Source organism: Catharus ustulatus, chromosome 4 (assembly GCF_009819885.2).
Source record: "Catharus ustulatus isolate bCatUst1 chromosome 4, bCatUst1.pri.v2, whole genome shotgun sequence".
NCBI classification, from domain to species: Eukaryota; Metazoa; Chordata; class Aves; order Passeriformes; family Turdidae; genus Catharus; species Catharus ustulatus.
In genome coordinates, this window is record NC_046224.1 from 60,432,438 (window position 1) to 60,457,323 (window position 24,886).

Sequence of the window (24,886 nt, forward strand, 5' to 3'; positions counted from 1 at the left end):
ATGGATTCCTGGGTCCTGTGGTTCTTGCTCTTGCAAGGTGTACTCCAGTACCCACAGCCTGTGGGTGATGGTTTTGATGAGGCTACTCGTCTGCGAATGGAAGCGCGTGCCAAGCTCCAGGAAGAGGTGAAGATGCGGCTGGAGCAGGAGTTGGAGCAGCTGGTCCTGATGCAGGGTGTCTGGGGCTGGGAAGAACTGCTCTGCTCTGCCTTACAGCCCTGGCAGCTCTGGGCTATTGCTGGGCTCCTGCTTGTACCCTTGACCCTGTGGAATATGTGGAGGAATAGGAGCATGAGGAGAGTGGTGCATGAAGCAGAAAACAATGGTGGAAATGAAGAGGATGTCAGAAATGTGGGTGAAAATGAAGAAGGTGCTGGAAATCAAGACGCCGATGTGGGAAATGAAGGAGAAGATGAAGACAGTGATGTGAATGAGGACGACCACGAAAATTTTGGCAATGAGAGGCAACTTGCTGCAAATGAAGAAGGAGATGCCCGAAATGAATTTGAGCATGATTGGGATGATAACCTTGGAAGAATGGTATTGGAGCGCATCCAGTGGCCTGTGCAGGACCTGCTGTTAGGATGCCAGTGGACGACTAACCTCATGGAAAATTTTGCAATTTTCTTTCGGCGCGTCTTGTCCAACAGCTTCTACCCAGTCCTGCAAGAAGCCATCGGGGTGGGCAGTGCCTTTGAAGGGTGGAGTCCCCGTGAACAGGATGTTGTGTACCAGGTGCTGGTACCCATGACTCCTCCCCGAGGGCACAGCTTCCACCTGGAGCTGGACACTGCAGGGCAGAGGCAAGTGCGAAATTTCCGGGTGCGCGTGCAGCAGGAGTGCACCTGCGGCAGTGCACAGCAGGGTAAGAACATGCTGTGCTTCCTGCACCACCCCGAGGAGGAGCTGAGCAGGAATCAGGATCCCAGCCTCCTTGACACGCTCTGCACCGACTCCTACCTAGACGTGCACAAAACTAGCCGCTGGTTCTACCAGCTGGTGAGGGCAGTCTGGCCGGCTTTGCACCAGTCCCACAACTGGCATTTAGTGCTGCTGCCCTCCAGGCGCTCCTGCCAATTCAAGGTGACCAATGGCAGAGAAAGCTTCCGCATTGAGATGCTCTTTGGGGTGCGGCAGGGAGACTCAGACATATTTGTAAGCAGTGAGCCCAGAGAAGCCTACACCTCAAGCACCATCTGGCCAGAGAGCTACGCCGTAGCAGAGATGAAGTTTTTCAAGTTAATCGCCAGGCGGGCCCCTCCTGGCAGTTTGCACTTGAAATGCCTGCAGTTCTTCACCCGTCTGCAGCTGGGCTTAGGCTTCTCCACCTATACCATGAAGACCCTTGTCATGCACCTCCTGAGCATTGTTCCCGTGTCCCAGTGGCGCAGGAGACATTTTGTGAGGAGACTGCTGAACATCAGCGAGGGCCTTCGCACATGTGTAGAAGCAAGATGCCTCAATCATTTCATTGTGGGCAATCGGAGGCTTCCTGAGGTGATCAATTTGCCTGTAGAGGTCCTAACGGCCAGCCCATGCAATCTCTTTCATGACCTGGAGATGGATCCTGTTGCCCACTCCCAGGCCATGAGTCAGTACGTGGATCTGTATTTGTGGCTCAAACGGATCATTGACAATGAGGAGTGAAAGAGGTTCTCCTGAACTGGGGCTCACACCTGGAGTCTGAGAACAACCTGCCAGTCCATGGGGGAAGAGGGCAGAATGTGGGTCAGAGAGGGAAGGGCAAATGCAGCATGGCAGCACTGTGCCAGCAGCAGTAAGAGCAGGGTTGTGTCACCATTCTCCCCAGCACTGCATCCAGACATGACCAGGTTGGCTACAAAGTTCAAGGAGCACGCAAGAAGAAACAGTCTAGTGCCTTTTTTTGCTCTCAGAGCTCTGTGTGGATAATCTACAGCTCAGGGAGAATCTGAAATAGACCTGAGTGTGCAGGCCATGGAGAAGGCGCTGTTCAGCGGCAGTGGCAATTGCTGTCACAGGTTTCCTGTCGTGGAAATGCGCACTCAGGGAGTCACAGCGGATGTAACAGAGGAGGACGTGGCCAGCAGACTTATGAAAGAGAGTCCCATCACCACCAGGACTGTGACTGCCCCCACTTCTTTCTTAGAATCCGTTTTCCCTTGCACTGCTTCAACTGTTGTAAAGATGTTGATTTCAGAATCCCAGAAGAGGGAATATTTGAAAGGAACAGCGGTGGGATCATCTGGTCCTGGGCTTCTCCAGAAGTGTCTTCCTGCAGTGCATTGCAAGAGATTGTGTTCAGATGGTTCTTGACTCTCTGTGGTGAGGGAGAGTCCAGAATCTCTGGGCAATACCTGGGATCAGTCAAAAGACAGTATTTGTCCTTGTCCCCGGATGGGAAGTATCTAGTTCAGCACTGTATTAACTGTATCGGATCTGACTTTAAAATTTGTATAGATAAGAATCTAGAGTTTTTTTCCATGTATATATATGTATCATGATTATACTTATGATACACTGTAAAGGTTTTCAGTGCCTATGAAAAATAGTTAAGTGCAATAAATCAAATCAATATGCTAATATAAGTATTATCCAAGATATCAAATACTATTATATAATGTAACTATTATATAATGATAAATATTACTGTTAATGATTTTTATGTAGTTATGTTGAAACGATAGAACATTGCACATATTTATTGTCATTATATGCTGTGACACATATTAGTGCTCTTGCTGCATTTTTATCAGGAATGATTTTTATAAAGCAGATATATTTATAACTTATATCATGTATAGATATCATATATTGCTTCTATGTTATTATTTTTGTATGTTCAAGTAAATGCATAGATTGTGTCTCTGTCTGTTGGAGACACATAATTATGATGTAGAGGTAATGAATTTATGTATGGCAAGCAGGAAACTGCTTTGCTCTTCTTTCAATAAACAATAATATTCAATAATTTGGGGCGTGCAGGACTTTATTGATCTCAGCCAGACCTATGCTATTGGTAAATCTGACACATTGTGAATAGTCTGGGCTTGTGCACAGTGTCCTTGAACTCAGCCACAGGCTCCAAAGTGCTGAGGTGGTTCTAATCAGAAATGAGGCCCAGCTGCCCCCAGCCCCTGGGATCACAGAATCACAGAAGAGCTGGGCTCGGAAGGGTCCTTACAAATGATCTTGTTCCAGCCCTGCTTTCCAGGCCAGGGACAGCTTCCTCTAGGCCAGGTTGCTCCAAGCCCTGTCCAGCCTGGCCCCTGGGATCACTGCCAGGGCTGGGGCAGCCACAGCTGCTGTGGGCAGCATGGACCAGGCCCTCAGCAGCCTCAGAGCCCAGAATTTGTTGCCCATGGGCAGCCTAAGGCCGCCCTGGGTCAGTGGAAGCCGCTGGGCCTGGTGCTGTCCCTGCAGGCCCTCGGACACAGCCCTGGGCAGGTCTGGGCTGGGCCCGGCAGGGGCTGAAAGGCCGCAGGAAGGTGCCCCCGCAGAGCCCCTGCAGAGCCCTGGGGCCAGCAGGGCCACCATGAGGGCAGCAAGCAGGGCCTGCTGTGGCCGTCGGGGCACAGGGCACAGGGCGCTGAGGCCCTGCCAGCTGGAACTGGGAGCTCTGGAGTGCGGCCGGCAGAGAGAGAGCCCTGGGAGATCCGAGCAGCAGCGAGGCACGGGGTTCTTGATGTGGGAGAGACCAGGGAAGAGCTTGACAATGGTCCATGAAGGATTTGGGTGTCTCCCAGTGAGGAAAAGCTTTCTCTACACAAGAGGTGTATGTCTGGAAATGACCAAGAGGAGTCCTGAAATGTAATGCAAATTAAGGGAGAGACCATGGGGCATTTACCATGGACTGTCTCCAATTGCTGGGAACCAGGACAAGGGTGCCGACTCCTTTTTTATCTTGATTCCAATTTGCATCATCCTCTTCCTTCCCCCACTGCCTGAGGTACTCGGAAGGTACAGACTTCCCAAACTGCCTGCCCTATGGCTCCCTCCAATAAGCACCCTCTGTTTTATGTATCTGTAACCTTGCAGCAGGGACAGGCAAGGATGGCGTGCTGCTAGGGTCACCATCTGTGTCAGGGGGTTCCAACTGTCTAGAGCTTAGTGATGGGGCTGATGGGGCAGAGGATTGATGGGCAGGAGTCAGGGGGAAGGCCAACAGCACCAGCCTGTGACTCTTTGGCAGTGGTTCATCACTGCAGTCTCTGTGGCAGTTTATACGCAAAAAGGCAGACCAACCTATCTGGAACTGGTCACACAAAATGCATCTTTCCAATGCAGTACACCTTGCCATGGTGCTGGGAAACTTTTTCTGGAGCAGAAGAAAGGAACGCTCTCTCAGAGGCCTGGTACACAAGGGGTTGGGAAGCAAGCAGATGCTGTCATCCTCATGCTTCAGAAAAAGCAGCAAACCTGGAAGCAAAGTGCACCTTTTACAGGTGGTAATAGGCAACACTGCCATTTTATAGCAAAGGTGGAAGGATATTCTCGTCTTTTTGGGTGGATATCAAGTGGTTTGTTCAGTTTCTTTCTAGGATAAATTCTTTGCCCCTCATGTTGCAATTTGATTTTTAGATCCGTTAATTCTAGAGCCGTGAAGCACAAAAGAATGAAGCCGTAAGCCAGTTTAATTGAGAATACCAAACTAAACTCTTCGATCACAAATAAATAAGCTAGCTATAACCCTTTGGAAAAGAAAACAAAGCTGTCCTGCTTTAGAGGACAGTATTGCCAGGAAAAAAGTTAAGAGCTTTTTTCAAAATGGAGAGTGAAAATTCCCTCCCTCCCAGTTTACTAGAATTTGGAAATTAAGGAACTCTCAGGCAAAAGGCATGGGTTTAGGAATAACAGTTCTTTACTGATATATCTACAAGACAAACAAGAAGAACATCAGCTATGAAAAATCAGTGACAAAACAGAACGGAACTCAGTCTCAGTCCCTTTTTCCAGTCACAGATGCCCTCCTCCATCGCACGGTCCCAGTGGAGCGGGGCAGATCCCCTCCCAGTCACAGCAGCAGTCGGAGCAGGCAGGCGAGGTGGCAGGGTAGTCCCAGGTGGGAGAAGGGTGAAGGAAAAAAAACTCTGCTCACCGTTTGTGTCCCGGTTCTCAGCACTATTCTCAGAAGCAGGAAGCTTTAGCAGCGCCGGAGTGCAGGGCCTGGTCCCACTGTGGAGAAAAAGAACCTCTCTCCTCTGCGTTTGGGCCGGCAAGAGCGAGTGTCCCCTTGGAAGGACAAAGCAAGCCACAGCCATCCACCCCCACCCCTCTCTTTTGTCTTGAGCAACTAGAAGCCAAGGGAGTTACCCGACCAGATTTCTTAGCATAATGATGGGAAAAATTTCTCTACCGAGGGAAAGAGTAAAAACTCCCCCAGCCCCTAACAAAAGCCTATTTACATATAACCATTTAGTAAGAGAAATGGGACTGCTCTTAATGAAAGGCTTCTGAAGGAAAACTTCCTTTGAAATGCTATGTTTGCCTATTAAAGGAAAATTAACATAAAATCATGCAAAATCGCTTTAGTTTTTTCTTTGCTCACTTGTCTTGTCTACTTTCTGTCTTTTTTTTTTTCTGCTCTTCCACTTCTTATCCATGAAGAAAAAAAAATCCTTCTTATTGTCTGTTTCCTTCATGGACCTGATGTTTAATTAATGGGAACTGAAGTTTTCCATTTTCAGTGCCCTCTCCTCCATGAAAGGAGGGTGACTGAGGAGAATAAAATTTTTCTTGTTTAGGGGCAATTAAATGCCTGGTCAAAAATCTTTTTCAAAGTGACTTTTTTTTTTTTTTTTTTTTTTAAGAGGGGAAAATAGAAGCTTCTAGGCCAGTTTCAGTACTGAAAGGCCAATTTGAAGGGAACACATTTGATTTCTTAGCATCTCTGGATGGATTTGCATGTGACAGCAATTGAGAGGGAGCAGAAGAGCAGAAACACCAGTGGTGTCTGAAGAAGTGGCTGGGAGGCTGCTGCTCTTGGAAGGGTTGATGCTGAAGACAGCAAGTGCACAAGTGAGTTGATCTCAGTAAACACAGAGTTGTTGGATGACAGAAGCTGTAGAATGGGGCTCCACAATGTACTGAACAGAGGGAAAAAATCCCAAAGTACAGTTAGCTCCAACAAGGGACTGCAGAACTTTTTCCTCTGGGCCACTTTACTGCCAGTGGGACTCCAAGAGCTTCCCCCACCAGGCTAAATCCTACATGTGGACTGAGAGCCACCTCTTAATAACTGAGCAATATTCTCCTTTTTCTGGGGCACTCAGCAGCTCCTGGCATGGTACGAGGCCCATTTTCCAGCCATGCTGGGGCAGCCACCAAGCCTCACGTCACAGATCCCCCTCTTCTATTAAAGTGTGTTCATGCACTCTCCTATCTCCAAGCTTTGTTTCCATGATCCAAACGGCAAGCATGGAGGACTCCCCGCGAGTGTTTAACCACTGCCAAGCTCCCCATTGTCATTTATATGTGTTTGGTGCTACCCAAGAACAAGCACTTTAGATACCAAACCATCTTTTTATATTTTGTTTATTTTTTTTTTCACTGAGGCCCCTGAAGAGCTTCAGAAATGCCAGGGAGCTGATCAGCACAGATTTTCTGCAAGGCAGGTGTGCATTGGTTAGGGCTAAGGCAGGTTTCTTCACAGTTGCTCATGAATCTTATGCCAATAGTAGGTTTTACCAGAAGAAGGGTTACTGCACCTTCTTCCCCATTTACCATTTTTACAAGTTACACTGAATTTCTAAGTACACCAGGGTCTCTCTGACTGGCTGAGCTGGGCTGGGGCCAAAGGGCGGGGCCGGCCTGGCTGTGCTGTACTGTGACACATGTGTGACACGGGGGACATGTCACAATGGGGGCAGCTGTAAAAGGCCCCAGCAGGTAACACTGGCCCTGTATTGCTTGGGCAAGCGGTGAGTGCACACGTGGTGGGGAGGCCGGGCTGGGGACAAGGGCTGGCACAGGAAGGCTGTGCCCAGGGCTGGGTTTTCCCCCTTCATGCAGGGACAACTCCTGATGGGAGAGCCTTGGGCAGGGCACTGTGCTGCTGCTGCTGTTGCTGGGGCAGAGGGACAGGCCTCGCTGCTTGCCAGCTGTGGGGCCTTGTTGTTCCTGCCCCCAGAGCCCAGGCATTGGTGTCCCTGCCATCCCCAGTGCCAGTTGCCTCTCTCCCAGCACCACTCAAAGCCTTCTCTCCATTCTCCTGCAGACCATGGATTCCTGGGTCCTGTGGTTCTTGCTCTTGCAAAGTGTTCTCCAGTACCCACAGCCTGTGGGTGATGGTTTTGATGAGGTTACTTGTCTGCGAATGGAAGCGCGTGCCAAGCTCCAGGAAGAGGTGAAGATGCGGCTGGAGCAGGAGTTGGAGCAGCTGGTCCTGACGCAGGGTGTCTGGGGCTGGGAAGACCTGGTCTGCTCTGCCTTACAGCCCTGGCAGCTCTGGGCTATTGCTGGGCTCCTGCTTGTACCCTTGGCCCTGTGGAATATGTGGAGGAAAAGGAGCATGAGGAGAGAGGTTCCTCAAGAAGAAAACAACGGTGGAAATGAAGAGGATGTCAGAAATGTGGGTGAAAACGAAGGAGGTGCTGCAAATGAAGACATCGGTGTGGGAAATGCAGGAGAAGAGGGAGATGAAGACAATGTTGTGCATGGGGAGGAAGACATGAATGATGATGTCAATGCCCAGGAAGGCAACAATGCTGCTGCAAACGAAGATGGTGATTCTGGAAATGAATCTGATGAGGATGATCTTGCCGATAACATTGGAAGAATGGTAATGGAGCGCATCCAGTGGCCTGTGCAGGACCTGGTGTTAGGATGCCAGAGGACAAGTCACCTCATGGAATGTTTTGCAATTTACTTTCGGCGCGTCTTGTCCGACAGCTTCTACCCAGTCCTGCAAGAAGCCATCGGGGTGGGCAGTGCCTTTGAAGGGTGGAGTCCCCGTGAACAGGATGTTGTGTACCAGGTGCTGGTACCCATGACTCCTCCCCGAGGGCACAGCTTCCACCTGGAGCTGGACACTGCAGGGCAGAGGCAAGTGCGGAATTTCCGGGTGCGCGTGCAGCAGGAGTGCACCTGTGGCAGTGCACAGCAGGGTAAGAACATGCTATGCTTCCTGCACCACCCCGAGGAGGAGCTGAGCAGGAATCAGGATCCCAGCCTCCTTGACACGCTCTGCACTGACTCCTACCTAGACGTGCACAAAACTGGCCGCTGGTTCTACCAGCTGGTGAGGGCAGTCTGGCCGGCTTTGCACCAGTCCCACAATTGGCATTTAGTGCCGCTGCCCTCCAGACGCTCCTGCCAATTCAAGGTGACCAATGGCAGAGAAAGCATCCGCATTGAGATGCTCTTTGGGGTGCAGCAGGGTGACTCAGACGTATTTGTAAGCAGTGAGCCCAGAGAAGCCTACACCTCAAGCACCATCTGGCCAGAGAGCTACGCCGTGGCAGAGGTTAAATTCTTTCACTACATCGCCTTCCGGGCCCCACATGACAGCCTGCACCTGAAATGCCTGCAGTTCTTCACCCGTCTGCAGCTGGGCTTAGGCTTCTCCACATACACCATCAAGACCATTGTCATGCATCTCCTGAGCGTTGTTCCTGTGTCGAAGTGGCGCAGGAGACATTTTGTGAGGCGACTGCTGGACATCAGCGAGGGCCTTCGCACATGTGTGCAAGCGAGACGCCTCAACCACTTCATTTTGGGCAACCGGAGGCTTCCTGAGGAGATCAATTTGCCTGTAGAGATCCTAACAGCCAGCTTGTGCAACGTCTTCCATGACCTGGAGATGGATCCCGTTGCCCATACCCAAGCCATTAGTCAGTACATGGATCTGTACTGGTGGCTCAAACGGATCATTAACAATGAAGAGTGAAAGAGGTTCTCCTGCACTCAGCTGTGCTTGTGGGGTCTTACACCTGGAGTCTGAGAACAACCTGCCAGTCCATGGGAGAAGAGGGCAGAATGTGGGTTAGAGAGGGAAGGGCAAATGCAGCGTAGCAGCACTGTGTCAGCAGCAGCAAGAGCAGGGTTGTGTCACCATTCTCCCCAGCACTGCATCCAGAGATGACCAGGCTGGCTACAAAGATCAAGGAGCATGCAAGAGGAAATTCTGTTATTCCTTTTTTGGCTCTCTGGGCTCTGTGTGGAGAATCTACAGCCCGCGGAGGCAGTGACACAGAGCTGAGTGTGTAGGACATGGAGAAGGCACTGCTCACCAGCTATGGCAATTGCTACCACAAATTTCCTGTAGAGGAAATGTGCACTTGGGGAGTCACAGCTGATGTGGCTGAAGAGGACGTGGCCAGGGCATTTATGAAAGAGAGTCCCATTACCACCAGGACTGTGACTGCCCCCACCTCTTTTTAATAGTCCGTTTTCCCTTGCAGACCTTCATGTGGTGCAAAGATTTTGGTTTTCGAATCTCAGAGGAGGGAATGTTTGAAAGGAACAGCGGTGGGATCATCTGGTCCTGGGCTTCTCCAGCAGGGTCTTCCTGCAGTGCATTGCAAGAGATTGTGTTCAGATGGTTCTTGACTCTCTCTGGTGAGAGAGAGTCCAGAATCTCTGGGCAATACCTGGGATAAGTCAAAATACAGTATTTGTCCTCGTCCCCGGATGGGAAGTATCTAGTTCAGCACTGTATTAACTGTATCGGATCTGACTTTAAATTTTGTATAGATAAGAATCTAGAGTTTTATTCCATGTATATATATGTATCGTGAGTACACATATGATACACTGTAAAGATTATCAATGCCTATATAAAATAGTAAAGTACAATAAATCAAATCAATATGCTAATATAAGTGTTATCCCAGATATCAAATACATAACTATTATATAGTGATAAATATTACTGTTAATGGTTTTTTTATGTAGTTATGTTGAAATGATACAACATTGCACATATTTATTGTCATTATATGCTGTGACACATATTAGTGCTCTTTTTATCAGGAATTAGTGCATTTTCACCAGGAATTAATTTTATAAAATAGATATATTTATAACTTATATAATGTATAGATATCATATATTGCTTCTATGTTATTATTTTTGTATGTTCAAGTAAATGCATAGATTGTGTCTCTGTCTGTTGGAGACACATAATTATGATGTAGAGGTAATGAATTTATGTATGGCAAGCAGGAAACTGCTTTGCTCTTCTTTCAATAAACAATAATATTCAATAATTTGGGGGCGTGCATGACTTTATTGATCTCAGCCAGACCTATACTATTGGTAAATCTGACACATTGTGAATAGTCTGGGCTTGTGCACAGTGTCCTTGAACTCAGCCGAAGGCTCCAAAGTGCTGAGGTGGTTCTAATCAGAAATGAGGCCCAGCTGCCCCCAGCCCTTGGGATCACAGAATCACAGAAGAGCTGGGCTCAGAAGGGTCCTTACAAATGATCTTGTTCCAGCCCCGCTGCCCAGGCCAGGGACAGCTTCCTCTAGGCCAGGTTGCTCCAAGCCCCGTCCAGCCTGGCCCCTGGGATCACTGCCAGGGCTGGGGCAGCCACAGCAGCTCTGGGCAGCGTGGGCCAGGCCCTCAGCAGCCTCAGAGCCCAGAATTTGTTGCCCATGGGCAGCCTAAGGCCGCCCTGGGTCAGTGGAAGCCGCTGGGCCTGGTGCTGTCCCTGCAGGCCCTCGGACACAGCCCTGGGCAGGTCTGGGCTGGGCCCGGCAGGGGCTGAAAGGCCGCAGGAAGGTGCCCCCGCAGAGCCCCTGCAGAGCCCTGGGGCCAGCAGGGCCACCATGAGGGCAGCAAGCAGGGCCTGCTGTGGCCGTCGGGGCACAGGGCACAGGGCGCTGAGGCCCTGCCAGCTGGAGCTGGGAGCTCTGGAGTGCGGCCGGCAGAGAGAGAGCCCTGGGAGATCCGAGCAGCAGCGAGGCACGGGGTTCTTGATGTGGGAGAGACCAGGGAAGAGCTTGACAATGGTCCATGAAGGATTAGGGTGTCTCCCCGTGAGGAAAAACTTTCTCTACACAAGAGGTTTATGTCTGGAAATGACCAAGACGAGTCTTGAAATGTAATGCAATTTCAGGAAAAGACCATGGTACATCGGCTACAATTTATCCAAGTTACACAGCATTTCTATGCTGCCCCAATGAGAGCACCTGCCTTCTACTTACTGATATTATTCCTGGGCTTTTCACATCTGAACACGCCCTACTTAGGGGATAGCACCACAGAATAAGATGATACACATACATTTACCGTCCATTTATTTATATATCTTATACCCTATGATTGTTTCCTGGCACATCCTGTTGAGTTGCTCTGAGCTCGAGGTTTGCAGCTGAGGGGGTAGAGCCATTGCATGGGACAAACTGCAGCAGTGCTCTGTTTTTGTTGCCTATTTTATCAACATTTTCCTCTGCTTGGTTCCATTCCATTTGTTCCAGTGGTATTCCTACTTTGAAGTTCTCCAGTTTATCTTTCACATTTCTTTTATGTGCCTTTTAGTTTTTCTTGGGTTGCACCCAGCACGCTTACGTAGCCTAACTTTGCTTCATCAACCAGCCCCTCTCCCCAAAACCTTGATGCTGTGATTTCATGGATACTTCACAGGCAGCTTTACACCTCAGTTGAGACATCCTAGAGGTGAGAAGCAACTTGGTAGTTCTAACATTATCCAATCATGTTAGCTAGGTGTTTCCAAAGCAGGATAGGTTTGTATTGACTTCGTCTCTGTCCATTCCTGTCCTATGGGAATACTTGCACTGCACTTAAAACAGGGATGTCTGACTGTATTTCCTGAACTGGTTGCCAGGAGATCAAAATGACGTCAGGGCTGATCTTCCTTCCTCCTACCCAGCTGTAGTCAATTGAAATAGGCAAAGACATCTTCCAACATAGTAGTGATTTTGAGAGGGAATTGTATATTCAGGGGACTTTGCCCCATGCTGACCATGCACAGAGAAGAGGACAGTGCCCAACACTTCACGGATGGCCCCACAGACGGACCTTGTTGCTGTCGCTCTTTTTCTAGAGGGCAGTTGTATGGCAACTGTGAGTATAAAAACCCTGCAAGAGAGAGTGCAGCGTGGAATCAATGATTCCCTGTAGGGAACTGCCACTCAAAGGTATCCAAAATTCAAGCACAACAGAAGCAGCCCAGTACACTTTGACCTAGCAGCCCTCTTGCCATGTGCCTCCTTTTGGCTTTGACCTCATGGGGAATTCAGGGTTAGGGTCCCAAACTGGGACACTACTGAAGACAAAGACCAAGGAAGGGTTCTCACTTGTGCTGCCAGTGCCATGGAAGGCCCCAGAAAAAGAGGGCGTTTCTTGGGTGCAGGGATCACATCTTCACAGTCTGGCCTTCAGATCAGCAAAATCCTGGCACATGGGCCAGGGGTTTTGAGAGAAAGTCAGCAAATGGAGATAGAGCTAAATGAAAATTAGTAGGGCAGGAGTGTTGCTCTGCCTGAGGATAGGAAGGCTCTAGTCAGGGATCTGGCCAGGTATAATAGATGGGTCAAATCCACCTGTATGAGATAGAAGAAGGCAAAATGCTGGGTCCTGCCCTTTGGTCTCTACCACCTCACTCAGTGCAACAGGCTGGGAGAAGAAGGGCTGAAAATTGACAAGAATCCAATGGCATCCCAGCTTCTGTCAGAGCCAATGAGGCCAGCAGGAGCAGAGCAGTGATTGTCCTCCCCCACAGGACAGCGGTGAGGCTGTGCCTCCAATCCTGCATTCACTTTAGGTCCCGAAGAAGAAGAATGGAACGGAGGTTCTTCATAGTGTGCACAGAAGGGAAATGGATCTGGGGAATGGTCTGGAGTGCAAGTGTGATGAAGAAGGGCTGAATGAGGTGGAGTGTTTAGCACAGAGGAAAAGCTCCAGGGTCATGTTATAGTTCTCCAGAGATCCCTGCAGGGAAGTTGCAGGCAGGTCAGGGTCATTATATTCTCCCAGGAAACCAAGAATATGAGCAGAGGAGACTACCTCAAGTTACACCACAGGAGCTATAGATTGGATGTCTAGGAAGTGTTTTTTGTAGGAAAAGGATATCAAGCTTGGGAACAGGCTGCCCAGGGAAAGGCTGAGTCACCACCCTCACAGACATTTCAAAGCCACGTGGATGAGACATTGGGGGACTCGGGTGATTGGTGGAGTAGGCAGTGTTAAGTTTGTGGTTGGACTGTGTGACCTTAAGGGTCTTTGCCAAACTCAGTGACTCAGAGATTGAACTGTAGCACAGCATGGAGTCAAGGCTTAGATTCAATGATCATGAGGGGTGCCTTCCAACATGGATATTGATGAGATTGCCAATGGTGGGCAGCTGATGAGAAAGACAAAAGAAAGATCAAGAGAAGTTCTTTGAAGAAGATTGACTCAAAGACTGCCTTAACCAGTACACCTGGGCCCCTTTGACTGGCTGGGCTGAGCTGGGGACAAAGGGCGGGGCCGGCCTGGCTGTGCTGTACTGTGACACATGTGTGACACGGGGGACATGTCACAATGGGGGCAGCTGTAAAAGGCCCCAGCAGGTAACACTGGCCCTGTATTGCTTGGGCAAGCGGTGAGTGCACACGTGGTGGGGAGGCCAGGCTGGGGACAAGGGCTGGCACAGAAAGGCTGTGCCCAGGGCTGGGTTTTCCCCCTTCATGCAGGGACAGCTCCTGATGGGAGAGCCTTGGGCAGGGCACCGTGCTGTTGCTAATGCTGCTGCTGGGGCAGAGGGACAGGCCTCGCTGCTTGCCAGCTGTGGGGCCTTGTTGTTCCTGCCCCCAGAGCCCTGGCATTGGTGTCCCTGCCATCCCCAGTGCCAGCTGCCTCTCTCCCAGCACCACTCAAAGCCTTCTCTCCATTCTCCTGCAGACCATGGATTCCTGGGTCCTGTGGTTCTTGCTCTTGCAAGGTGTACTCCAGTACCCACAGCCTGTGGGTGATGGTTTTGATGAGGCTACTCGTCTACAAATGGAAGCACGTGCCAAGCTCCAGGAAGAGGCGAAGATGCGGCTGGAGCAGGAGTTGGAGCAGCTGGTCCTGATGCAGGGTGTCTGGGGCTGGGAAGAACTGCTCTGCTCCGCCTTACAGCCCTGGCAGCTCTGGGCTATTGCTGGGCTCCTGCTTGTACCCTTGACCCTGTGGAATATGTGGAGGAATAGGAGCATGAGGAGACTGGTGCATGAAGCAGATAACAACGGTGTAAATGAAGAGGACATCAGAAATGTGGGTGAAAATGAAGGAGGTGCTGGAAATGTGGGAGATGTGGGAGATGAAGGAGAAGATGAAGATGAAGATGAAGATGAAGATGAAGGTGAAGGTGAAGATGAAGATGAAGGTGAAGATGAAGATGAAGGTGAAGATGAAGATGAAGACAATGGTGCAAATGATGAAGGACATGCCAGGAATGAATTTGAGCATGATCGGGATGATAACCTTGGAAGAATGGTATTGGAGCGCATCCAGTGGCCTGTGCAGGACCTGGTGAGCGGATGCCAGTGGACAAGTCACCTCATGAAATGTTTTGCAGTTTACTTTACACGCGTCTTGTCCGACAGCTTCTACCCAGTCCTGCAAGAAGCCATCGGGGTGGGCAGTGCCTTTGAGGGTTGGAGTCCCCGTGAGCAGGATGTTGTGTACCAGGTGCTGGTACCCATGACTCCTCCCCGAGGGCACAGCTTCCACCTGGAGCCGGACACTGCAGGGCAGAGGCAAGTGCGGAATTTCCGGGTGCGCGTGCAGCAGGAGTGCACCTGTGGCAGTGCACAGCAGGGTAAGAACATGCTGTGCTTCCTGCACCACCCCGAGGAGGAGCTGAGCAGGAATCAGGATCCCAGCCTCCTTGACACACTCTGCACCGACTCCTACCTAGACGTGCACAAAACTAACCGCTGGTTCTACCAGCTGGTGAGGGCAGTCTGGCCGGCTTTGCACCAGTCCCACAACTGGCATTTAGTGCTGCTGCCCTCCAGGCGCTCCTGCCAATTCAAGGTGACCAATGGCAGAGAAAGCATCCGCATTGAGATGCTCTTTGGGGTGCAGCAGGGTGACTCAGACGTATTTGTAAGCAGTGAGCCCAGAGAAGCCTACACCTCAAGCACCATCTGGCCAGAGAGCTATGCCGTGGCAGAGATTAAATTCTTTGAGTACATCGCCTGGCAGGCCCCCTCTGACAGCTTGCATTTGGAATGCCTGCAGTTCTTCACCCGTCTGCAGCTGGGCTTAGGCTTCTCCACCTATACCATCAAGACCATTGTTATGCATCTCCTGAACACTTTTCCCGTGTCCCAGTGGCGCAGGAGACATTTTGTGAGGCGACTGCTGGACATCAGCGAGGGCCTTCGCACATGTGTAGAAGCGAGATGGCTCAATCACTTCATTGTGGGCAATCGGAGGCTTCCTGAGGAGATCAATTTGCCTGTAGAGATCCTAATGGCCAGCCCATGTAACCTCTTTCATGACCTGGAGATGGATCCTGTTGCCCACTCCCAAGCCGTTAGTCAGTATGTGGATCTGTACTGGTGGCTCAAACGGATAATTAACAATGAAGACTGAAAGAGGTTCTCCTGCACTCAGCTGTGCTTGTGGGGTCTTACACCTGGAGTTTGAGAACAACCTGCCAGTCCATGAGAGAAGAGGGCAGAATCTGGGATATAAAGAGGGAAAGGCAAACACAGCGTAGCAGCACTGTGCCAGCAGCAGCAAGAGCAGGGTTGTGTCACCATTCTCCCCAGCACTGCATCCAGACATGACCAGGCTGGCTACAAAGATCAAGGAGCATGCAAGAGGAAATTCTGTTATTCCTTTTTTTTCTCTCTGGGCTCTGTTTGGTCAATCTACATTCCGGCGAGAAGCTGACACAGAGCTGTGTATACAGGACATGGAGAAGGCGCTGCTCACCGGATCTGCTGTCACAGATTTCCTGTATAGGAAATGCACACTCGGAGAATCACCGCTGATGTAGCAGAAGAGGACGTGGCCAGGGGACTTATGAAAGAGAGTCCCATCACCACCAGGACTGTGATTGCCCCCACCTCTTTCTTAGAGTTCATTTTCCTTTGCAGAGCTTCATGTGGTGCTAAGATGTTGATTTCAGAATCCCAGAGGAGCGAATGTTTGAAAGGATCAGCAGTGGGATCATCTGGTCTTGGGCTTCTCCAGCACGGTCTTCCTGCTTGCTGTCCATTTCTAGGGTGGCATTCATATGATTCTTGCCTCTCTGTAGTGAGGGAGTGTCCACAATCTCTGGGCAAAGCCCAGGATCAGTTGATGGCCAGTGTTTCTCCTTATCCCTGGAAAGGAAATATCTATGTCAGCATTGTACCAATTGTGTTGGAATTGATCTGAAGTTAGTCTAGCATAGGTTAAATTAGAACCTAGATTTTGATGTGATTTGTATATATCTACAGATATTTATATGTTGTATACATATGTGTACTCTAAAGCTTTTCAATGACCATATATAATAGGAAAATAGAATAGAGCAAAACAATAAGGTAAAGTAAGGTAAATAATATCAAAAATATTAAATATGGAATTGTTATATCATGATAAAATAGTTTTTAAAAGCTCGTATAAGTAATTATGTTTAAACAATTCAATGTAGCACGTATTTATTGTCGCTATCTATTGTGACATATTAGTGCTCTTAGTGCATCTATATCTGGAGAGATTTTCATAAAATGGGTGCATTTTTAACATGCATAATGTATAGATGTATTTATTACATATTTGGTGGTTTTTTAATGTGCAATATAAGCCATAATTTGTATCTCTCTCTGTTGGGGGCGGATGGTTACACTCTAGAGTTAGTGCATTTATGTGTGGCAAACCAGAAACTGCTTTGCTCTTGATTAAATAAACTACAATATTCCAGAATCTGCATGGTGCAAGATTTTTTTGGTGTCACTCAGACTTATGGCGTTGATCAACCTCACAAGTTGTGAGTCTGGGCTTGTGAACAGAATTGCTACAAGACAACACTTTACTGTGGTTTAATCTTTTACTCATTTCTATTCTGGATTTTTTTCAGTTTTGTTAGTGCAATAGATGAATAAATCCCTTCTGTAGATAGAAATCACCCTGATAGTGAGGCTGAAATGTGCCTGGAATCAAAATCCCTTATTTTATCTGAGCTAATCTCGGTACTTTTTCAAATTTCTCATCCAAATAAATATTTTCTTCAATATCACTTTGAAACAGCAGAGGCAAAGGTAAAAGGGATACAGACATAACTAAAGCCAGTTCTGCCTGTTTGATCTTTTTTTCTCTGGTGCTCAGTATCTGAAATGAAAGAGGTATAATAAAAGATCTTTTTCAAAACTCTCAAGTGTGTAAGCACTGAGTTCTGCCCAGTTCTTTTCCTAATTTTCAGTAAAATAGTGAAAAAAAATCCCAAGTACATCTGCTTCCTTAGTTTGTAAACAGATGAACCTAAAGGCCCTCCCAAAGGTGTTAGCTATTGGAGTTGCTACTTCTGAATTTTTTGAGATTTTTCAGGTAACATCAGAAACCGTTTACATTTAGTTTACTTTTTGTTGGTTTGTAGGTTTATTATTTCCATAGAACTTGAATAACAGTGAGAGGAATTGTTGGCATTCAACAAATGATTGCTTCCTCTCACTGCAGGACTACTTCTCCATCTCCAAAATGACTCCCTTCTGAGTAGATTTAGGCAGGAACATGTGCTAAAGCACAGCTCTGGATGCCTCAAACACTTCACTCCCCTGCTGTGGAACTCTTCCAGCTTGTTGGCGTACGCTCAGTTGTAATCCAGGGAAATCACTGCAACAGCCAAAGGCATATTCCCACGATGATGCCGTATGCCTGAACGAGGACAATCCTTTGGAGTGCCCTCTGAATCTGCTGTTTTATGGAGCTGAATATTTACAAATGTGCCACGGAAATAATATCTCAATTTGGCTTTCTTTTCTGACTCACTTCTGCTTTGAAATGGTTGAGAAGGAGGAATGAAATGTTTGCATGCTGACAAATATCATTACAATCTAAGGAGCTCCAACCTGGGAGCCCCAAGCTTTTCTCCCACTAAATTCTCAGGATCTCCTCAGTGCTGTAATGACTGGTAGAAATCTTAGGCACTTGTGGTCAGTGTGGGAGTCATTCTGTGAGTCCTGACGGCCATCCAGATGACTCCATTCCTAATGTAGAAACTGGGGTGAACAGGGCCTCAATCCATGGCATGCCCTTTATGTAATTTGTATGTGACCAAACATGGGTTTTAAAATTTATTTATTTATTTATGATCATGTTTTACCATACACATACAGATATGCGTACAAATACTTCAGATTGATATTTTCTATCTAAAATCAAAGTCAGTTTTTTTCCTCTGAATAACAGTCATGAAAGAAGTGAAATTTTGGAACAGGTGGAGCGTGCTGAGCTATGGAGGTTCAAAGAAAGGCAATGATATTCAACTTGGTGGGAAAGCAAGAGTTTTTTAACTTGTGCTTTTAGAGTTGCATCTAGCTGTTCTTTCCCTGCCTGCCTTCACACTGAGTCTGTGGTTGCCTGAGGCATAGAAGAAAGTCTGAGTATGAGAAACCTGTGCTGCAGGATGAGGAGGATCCTTTGATGGAGACATCGAGACGTAATGCTTTCTTTTGCAATTTTGTTGAAAACTGATAATTTTTTTTAACATCCTGGGAATTTCTCATTTAACTTTTCCCCATAAAAAAATCATCAATTGCTTCAAAATCAAACTAGCCAACACCCTTTATTAGAAATAGCAGAGTTCATCAGGGAGCTGCAACTAATCAGAGAGAATGTATGCACCAAAGTAGGTTTAAAACATAAAACTCCTAAATCTTCAAGGCCGGGGGTGCTATTGTTTGGAAAGCTTTCTCAGTTAACATGCTGGCTTTTGCATACAAACCACAGAAACCTGTCATCATCGTGTCCATTTTCCACTTTTTGTAAAATATATGGATTCAGGCCTTTTCCATGGCAAAACTCTTTCAGAGTTTGATGTTCATGAGCTTTGAAATGAAACTTGCTGACTTCTTAGCGTGAAATTATACTTTTATTTAAAAATTGAGTTACTCTTAAAGGCATTTAAAAGGTGTCTAAATTTGTTATATTGCTATAAAATTAAACCGTTTTTTTTCCTATCTGAAAGAAATGGTGCAATTTGACTGGAATTTCATTCTTTATTGTTGAAAAATTTTGTACAGCTGTTTTTTTTTTTTTTTTTGTTAAACCAGGCAATCTTTTGTATGGAAAGCCTAGCTCTGGCCACTAAGTGGCAATAATAGTAGTAATAACAAAAATGCACAAATAGCTTTCCTTGCCCATGTGTGTTCCTATCTGATCCCTGGTCTGGTAAAACCGGCTTTTCAGTGGTGATTGCTAATTACATCCTTACCTGAGGCTTGGGTATCTGGACTTGCAGATACACTGAGCACAACTGGAATCAAGTTAGGCTGTGTGTGTATCCATTTTTTATGTGTTCACTGTGCAGAGGCTATTTATTTAAAAATAAGAATAGTACCACTGGCAATAATGCCATAGAGGCCCTATGTGAAAAGCTAATTGCTCTGGTTTCAGAAGAAATGTGAGCAGCAGGCAGTAAAGAGAGATGGGAGCAGAGGAAACAGGAGGAGGAAGGCTGTCCATGAGGGGTGTTGTGTGTGCAGAGTCCTTCTGAGGCACCCTGTGGAAAACCTGCCTGTGATCAGATGTTTAAAAAGTGTGTCTCCATGTATGTGTGCAAGGGAAATAATTCAGATCCCCCTCTATGCCTTCAATTTTACACATCCTGGCTTTTGGCTGCCTGTTGCTCTGCCTTTGATATGCTCTGACTTTTGGTATGTGTGCGTGTGTTAGCTGAAGGAAAGAAAATCAAACTGTAGAATCACAGAATCAGCTGAGATGGAAGGGACCCACAAGGATGATGGACTACTTCTGGCCCTGCACAGACACCCCAACAATCCCACCCTGTGCATCCCTGAGAGCATTGTCCAAACACTCCTGGAGCTCTGGCAGCCTTGGGGCTGTGACCATTCCCTGGGGAGCCTGGGCAGTGCCCGACACCCTCTGGGGGAAGAACCTTTCCCTGATATCCAGCCTGACTTTCCCCTAACACAGCTCCAGCCATTCCCAGGTCCTGCCCCTGTCACACAGAGCAGAGCTCAGAGGTGCCCCTCAGCTTCCCCCACAAGGGTGTTGAAGAGCACAGTGAGCTCTGCCCTCAGTCTCCTCCAGCTGAGCAGACCAAGTGCCCTCAGCTGCTCCTCACATGGCCTCCCCTCCAGACCCTTCAACATCTCCAAAACCCTCCTGTGGACACTCTCTGACAGTTCAATGTATTTTTTGACATCGTGGTGCCCAAAGCTGCCCCAGAACTCAAGGTGAGGCCACCCCAGCACAGAGCAGAGCAGGACAATCCCCTTCCTGCTGACTATCTTGTTCTTATCTAGCTCAACCCAGTCTCCAGATCCCAAACTTCAGATCCTAGATGTACACAGCCTGGCTGTCCTCCGCCAACAGGCGTGAAGCCTTCCCGAGGTGGGAACACACTTGGTGGCACCAAGCAGATGGTGAGTTTGTTGGTACTTCAGCCCTGGCAACTCTGTGAGACAAAATGAGGCTGAGGCTTTGGTGGTTTTTCAGTTCTCATGTCGTAACTCTTCTGCTGATGGCAAAAACAATATGGGATCACGAAAAGCACCTACTGCCCTCTTCAAGCTGCCACCCTCACACAGAAAGTAGCAGCTTTTCAAAGAGATTTGCAGAAAAAAACACATTCCTGTTCACAAGCCCACATTTTCTGAAGCAAGTAAATTATCCTGTCTGAAGGTTTTAATCTGAAAAAAGCATAATCTTCTATAAGGAAGACATCTAACATCCATCTAGATGGCTTAAGTGAGGCATGGTTCTGAAAGCAACCACAAGCAGGGCTCTGTGCAAGCAATACTGAGCAATTTCAATAATTGTTGGTATTATCAGCCCTGCCTCCAAAAGAATTGAATATATAATGTGAGATTACAGAACAGCACTGTTATTCAGCTGCTGCTGAGACATGGGGAGAGACTAGTGTTATTATGCTTTTAAATTATGGGGCAGGAAGATTAATGATGTGCAAATTAGCTTCATTCTATTATGAGTAATTTTTGCTTTCATTAGCCACTATCATCCCCCAATGCCAACATTGCCTTACATTTATGATGTTCAAATAGTATATTAAGTGCCAAATTATATATCGACTCACCCAATTTTCCATGCAGAAAGGCATTGAGTACAGAAAAAGTTTTTGCTTCTGTGAACCTCTGCTGCCCCTTTGTCAACTATTTCTATCAGAAAACATTCATAATGTCTAGCAGGGCTTTGGGACCATCTATTATTCTTTAGCTTTTCAATTAGAGACAAAGTATTAACTCAGTCTGCAGGTTGCTCTGCCTTCTTGGTAATTCTCACTGTATCATTATCACATCATCATTTTCTGTTTGCTGCATTCCTTATGGCAAAGGGATTATTTTCCTGGGGGATTGTTAAAAGGATTTACTGCTTTGACTGTCACAATGCAGTATTTCTTCCACCAGGCACTTTTTACCTTGTAATGCAACTACGAAGTGTCCGCAGTCACCTCCTTCACTCTCTGGTTTTGTCGTCTGTGGCAAGCACATTTTCTCATTAATCTCACTGTTAAACAATTTTTTTTCTTTTAATATCATGGCAGATAATTGATTCCACATACACAAAGTTTGAAAATTCCTTAGTTTTTAATTCTATCATCTCTTTGTAAAGAAGTATGTTGCTCTTTGAAAATAGTACGTAATTAATTTCACTGGGACCACATAGGCACAAGGACAACTCAACCCAGCTGAGGTTAGCAGTATCTGCTTCCTTATGCTATCAGGATTTAAAACAAATAAAAAGAGTTAGCTGATGCATATCCTACATGTCATAAAAGAAAAGAGAATGCTTTAGATGTTCGTGTGTTTTTCTCAGCTCTGATGTTTTGTCCTGAGCATTTTTCTACACTGTGGCCAGAATTATTGGCAGTGGGTGAGCTCCTCTTAGCTCCAGCTTACTCTGGATGTTGCATGCCTGCTGCACAGCATCTCTCCTCACCTCTGGAGCTCATGGACAGGATTCCATGATGGATCTCTGGATTTGCTTTGCCTCTGCTCCTTCTGATCCAACATCTCTCATACCAAACCTATGTGCAGCCACTTGGCCCTGGCTGGGTTTGTCCTTGCACTCCTTGTCCCTGCCTGCCTTCCCTTGGTGTCAGGAGCTGCTGGGCTCAGGGATGAGGCTGCACCTCCCCAGAATAAATAACATGATGTGAGAAATGGATTTGTAAAGGATTCTCAAAGCCTGACTAAAAGCTCAATCAGTCTTGTACATCTGTATGCAAACTCTGAGATAAGGTGTGCTGACTTAGAGAAGACATTGAGAGAGAGATTGAATTAGAAAGAGGTTTCCAATGGCCTTGCAAAAAGACCAGATATTTTTAAGAATTAGAACTGTGAAAGATGCATTGTAGCAAGACCACGTGGGGTAAAATAATAGGTGATTGATGTTAGAAGGATTAGCACCATTGTGTGGCAAAAGCTAATAGGCTGAAAAACTTTCATAAGGCATTTTAACTGAGAAATAAGTTGGCTTCTGATAAAATGGCACAGAGTTTTACATATCTTATGTTTCACCCTTCAGTGAGACTAATAATGGAATAAAATCTTTTTAAAAAGAACACCTCCCAGTTGCCCCATCTGTGTAGAACTGGGATTTTCCAATAACATCCCAGGGAGCACAGGGGCTTGGAACAACATGGGTGCTCTGCCCCTCAGCCCACCCTTGGACTGGTGAGGTTTAAAATGGCAGAGTTGCAGCACGGATCAGAGCATGTACACATCAGAGCTCAGGATTTATGGCAGGACTCAAAGCATGAAGATGCTGAGCTGAAATGTGTCAGGTCTTCTGTAACTCAAGGTAATGACTTTTAAAAGGCTCTGACCAAGTTTAAAGCCTCCTTCAACCCAGCTGTCTGTGGGTAGTGCAGGTTTAAAAAGGCTCTGACTTATCTAAAAGTCACACTTCTTAAGGGCAACAAAGAAGAATAATATCTCCTGGTACATCTTTTATGCATTAGATGTAACACTACACTATCATTAAGGCAGGAAAGTGTTAGCTCAGGAAAATATGGGACGTATTTAAGGCAATTTTTTAATAAAAATGGTTTTAGGCTGTAAACAATCCAAGAGTATCTACTGGAAACACTGAATCAGAAGTGATAGTGAAGTTAATACTTTTTTTAAAAAAATTACCTGGATTTAATACTTAATTTTAACTTTATGGGATGCAAAAAATTATATTTTGTTACCCTGGCTATAGTAAGTTCTGTACTAGGGTTTTGCTAAATGATCTGTTAAAGAAGGAATTATTTTCCATTCATAAGACATGCTGCTGCCAGAAATTTTAGAAATCTACTTCCCTCAATGTTTATGTCCTCATGGGGATAGTTTGGTTATAGTTGCCAGTTGCGAATCTCATTTACAATGTGGTGTGATGATCTGAACTACCTGTTGTTTCTCAGTGTATGTTTTACCCAAAGAATGGTTTGCTGTAGCTGTTTGTATGGTAGGAGAGGGTGCAGGGTGGTGGCTGAAAATGTGTGCAGCCTCTGAATTCATGAGTAAAGAGCATAATATCTTCAGTAATAACATCTTGAAGTTGCTTGCAAAAAAACAAAGAATGAAAACTCTCAACATGCACATTTCCTTTACTCACCTGCTGGACAAACCTTTTCTCCTTTGCTTTTCACCTGAGGCTGGATGTGAGCATTGCTGTGGATATGTCATACTGCCCATTAATCTGAAGTAAGCAGCAGCTGGCTGCCAGTCAGAGTTATAATTCAATACTTGTAGAATTTGATTTATGTCTCTTCTCTAAGTTCAGTCAGTGTTTAAAAGTTGTACAGGCTGCATGGTGATATATCCCCTTCATCAATGGATGTCTTGTTATGAGAGCTGTGTCTTCTTGTGTCAGTAATGGAAACTCATTTTTGTTACTGCTGCTTGTTTCTTTAGGCCCTGAGGGACCAAACCAATTGAAGAAAGTGAGTTACATGATATATTTATGAGTTTTAGTTGCATCCTAATTATGAGTGGATATAGGGTAGATTTAGTTTCATGGGTAGTACAGTCTCTAAAAAGAAATTGAGTGGGCATCAGATCACAGCTTTTATATAGCAGTGCTGATACCCAAAATCTGGATTACTGGATAGAATACAGAGAAAACAGATTGTGGTGGTCAGAGACAAGGTTGCTATTTTGGACAATGTTAGGATGGGCCTCGGTCCTGTACATTAGTATTTTTTAAATAACTTCTAGAATGTGTCCAAGAAACAAAAATCCAGAGTGAACCCAAGCAGCCAGACCTGGGGGCTTCCTAAGAGGAAGTGATAATTTTTTAATATACAGATTCCTGAGAGGAATACAATAGATGGCACCTGGTGCCAGTCAGGCTTGTAGGATGTAAAGTCCAAAACTTGCCATTTCAGCAGTCCCCTGGAGAAACCAAGCAGCTTCTCTCAAGTTAGGGCAAATTACTGAGATAATGTTTTTCAGTAATGTTTGAATTAGCTTTGGTATATATATCAGTGGTTTTTGTCAGCTTCTGAAGGAACAGGATCAGTGCTTATGGAAATTTTTTTGGCAGTTGCTTCATCATGTTATGATTTTTTAACTTCTAATCTGTGACCTTATTTCTGCTTTCACCACTGGAATCCCATGCTATGTGTTTGAGTAAGGGTGAGTATACTCTTAGCAGAGCTGATACCTACTGAATTAATGAATCAAGGAGGGTAAAACAGAGCTATAATTTGAAACAATTCCCTATGAAAGAACAGTGAGAGCACCAGCCCAAACCCTGGCCTGGAGCCTTTGCACCATCCTGCTTGGATCA

The 24,886-nt window shown here is 46.6% G+C and overlaps 3 protein-coding genes across 3 annotated transcripts; all 3 read left to right on the forward strand.

The window, feature by feature from the left end:
• Nucleotides 1–1,647, forward strand: LOC116995610 (inositol 1,4,5-trisphosphate receptor-interacting protein-like 1). The gene has a single exon (XM_033058464.1). It carries the CDS (start codon nt 1–3, stop codon nt 1,645–1,647), a length of 1,647 nt encoding a protein of 548 aa, XP_032914355.1.
• A 5,647-nt stretch (nt 1,648–7,294) lies between these two features.
• Nucleotides 7,295–8,866, forward strand: LOC116995612 (inositol 1,4,5-trisphosphate receptor-interacting protein-like 1). Its single transcript, XM_033058465.1, has one exon. The coding sequence runs from the start codon at nt 7,295–7,297 to the stop codon at nt 8,864–8,866; it is 1,572 nt and encodes a 523-aa protein (XP_032914356.1).
• Nucleotides 8,867–13,963: 5,097 nt separating this feature from the next.
• Nucleotides 13,964–15,511, forward strand: LOC116995613 (inositol 1,4,5-trisphosphate receptor-interacting protein-like 1). The gene is made up of 2 exons (XM_033058466.1): nt 13,964–14,120; nt 14,235–15,511. Exons 1-2 carry the CDS (start codon nt 13,964–13,966, stop codon nt 15,509–15,511), a joined length of 1,434 nt encoding a protein of 477 aa, XP_032914357.1.
• Nucleotides 15,512–24,886: the final 9,375 nt, after the last annotated feature.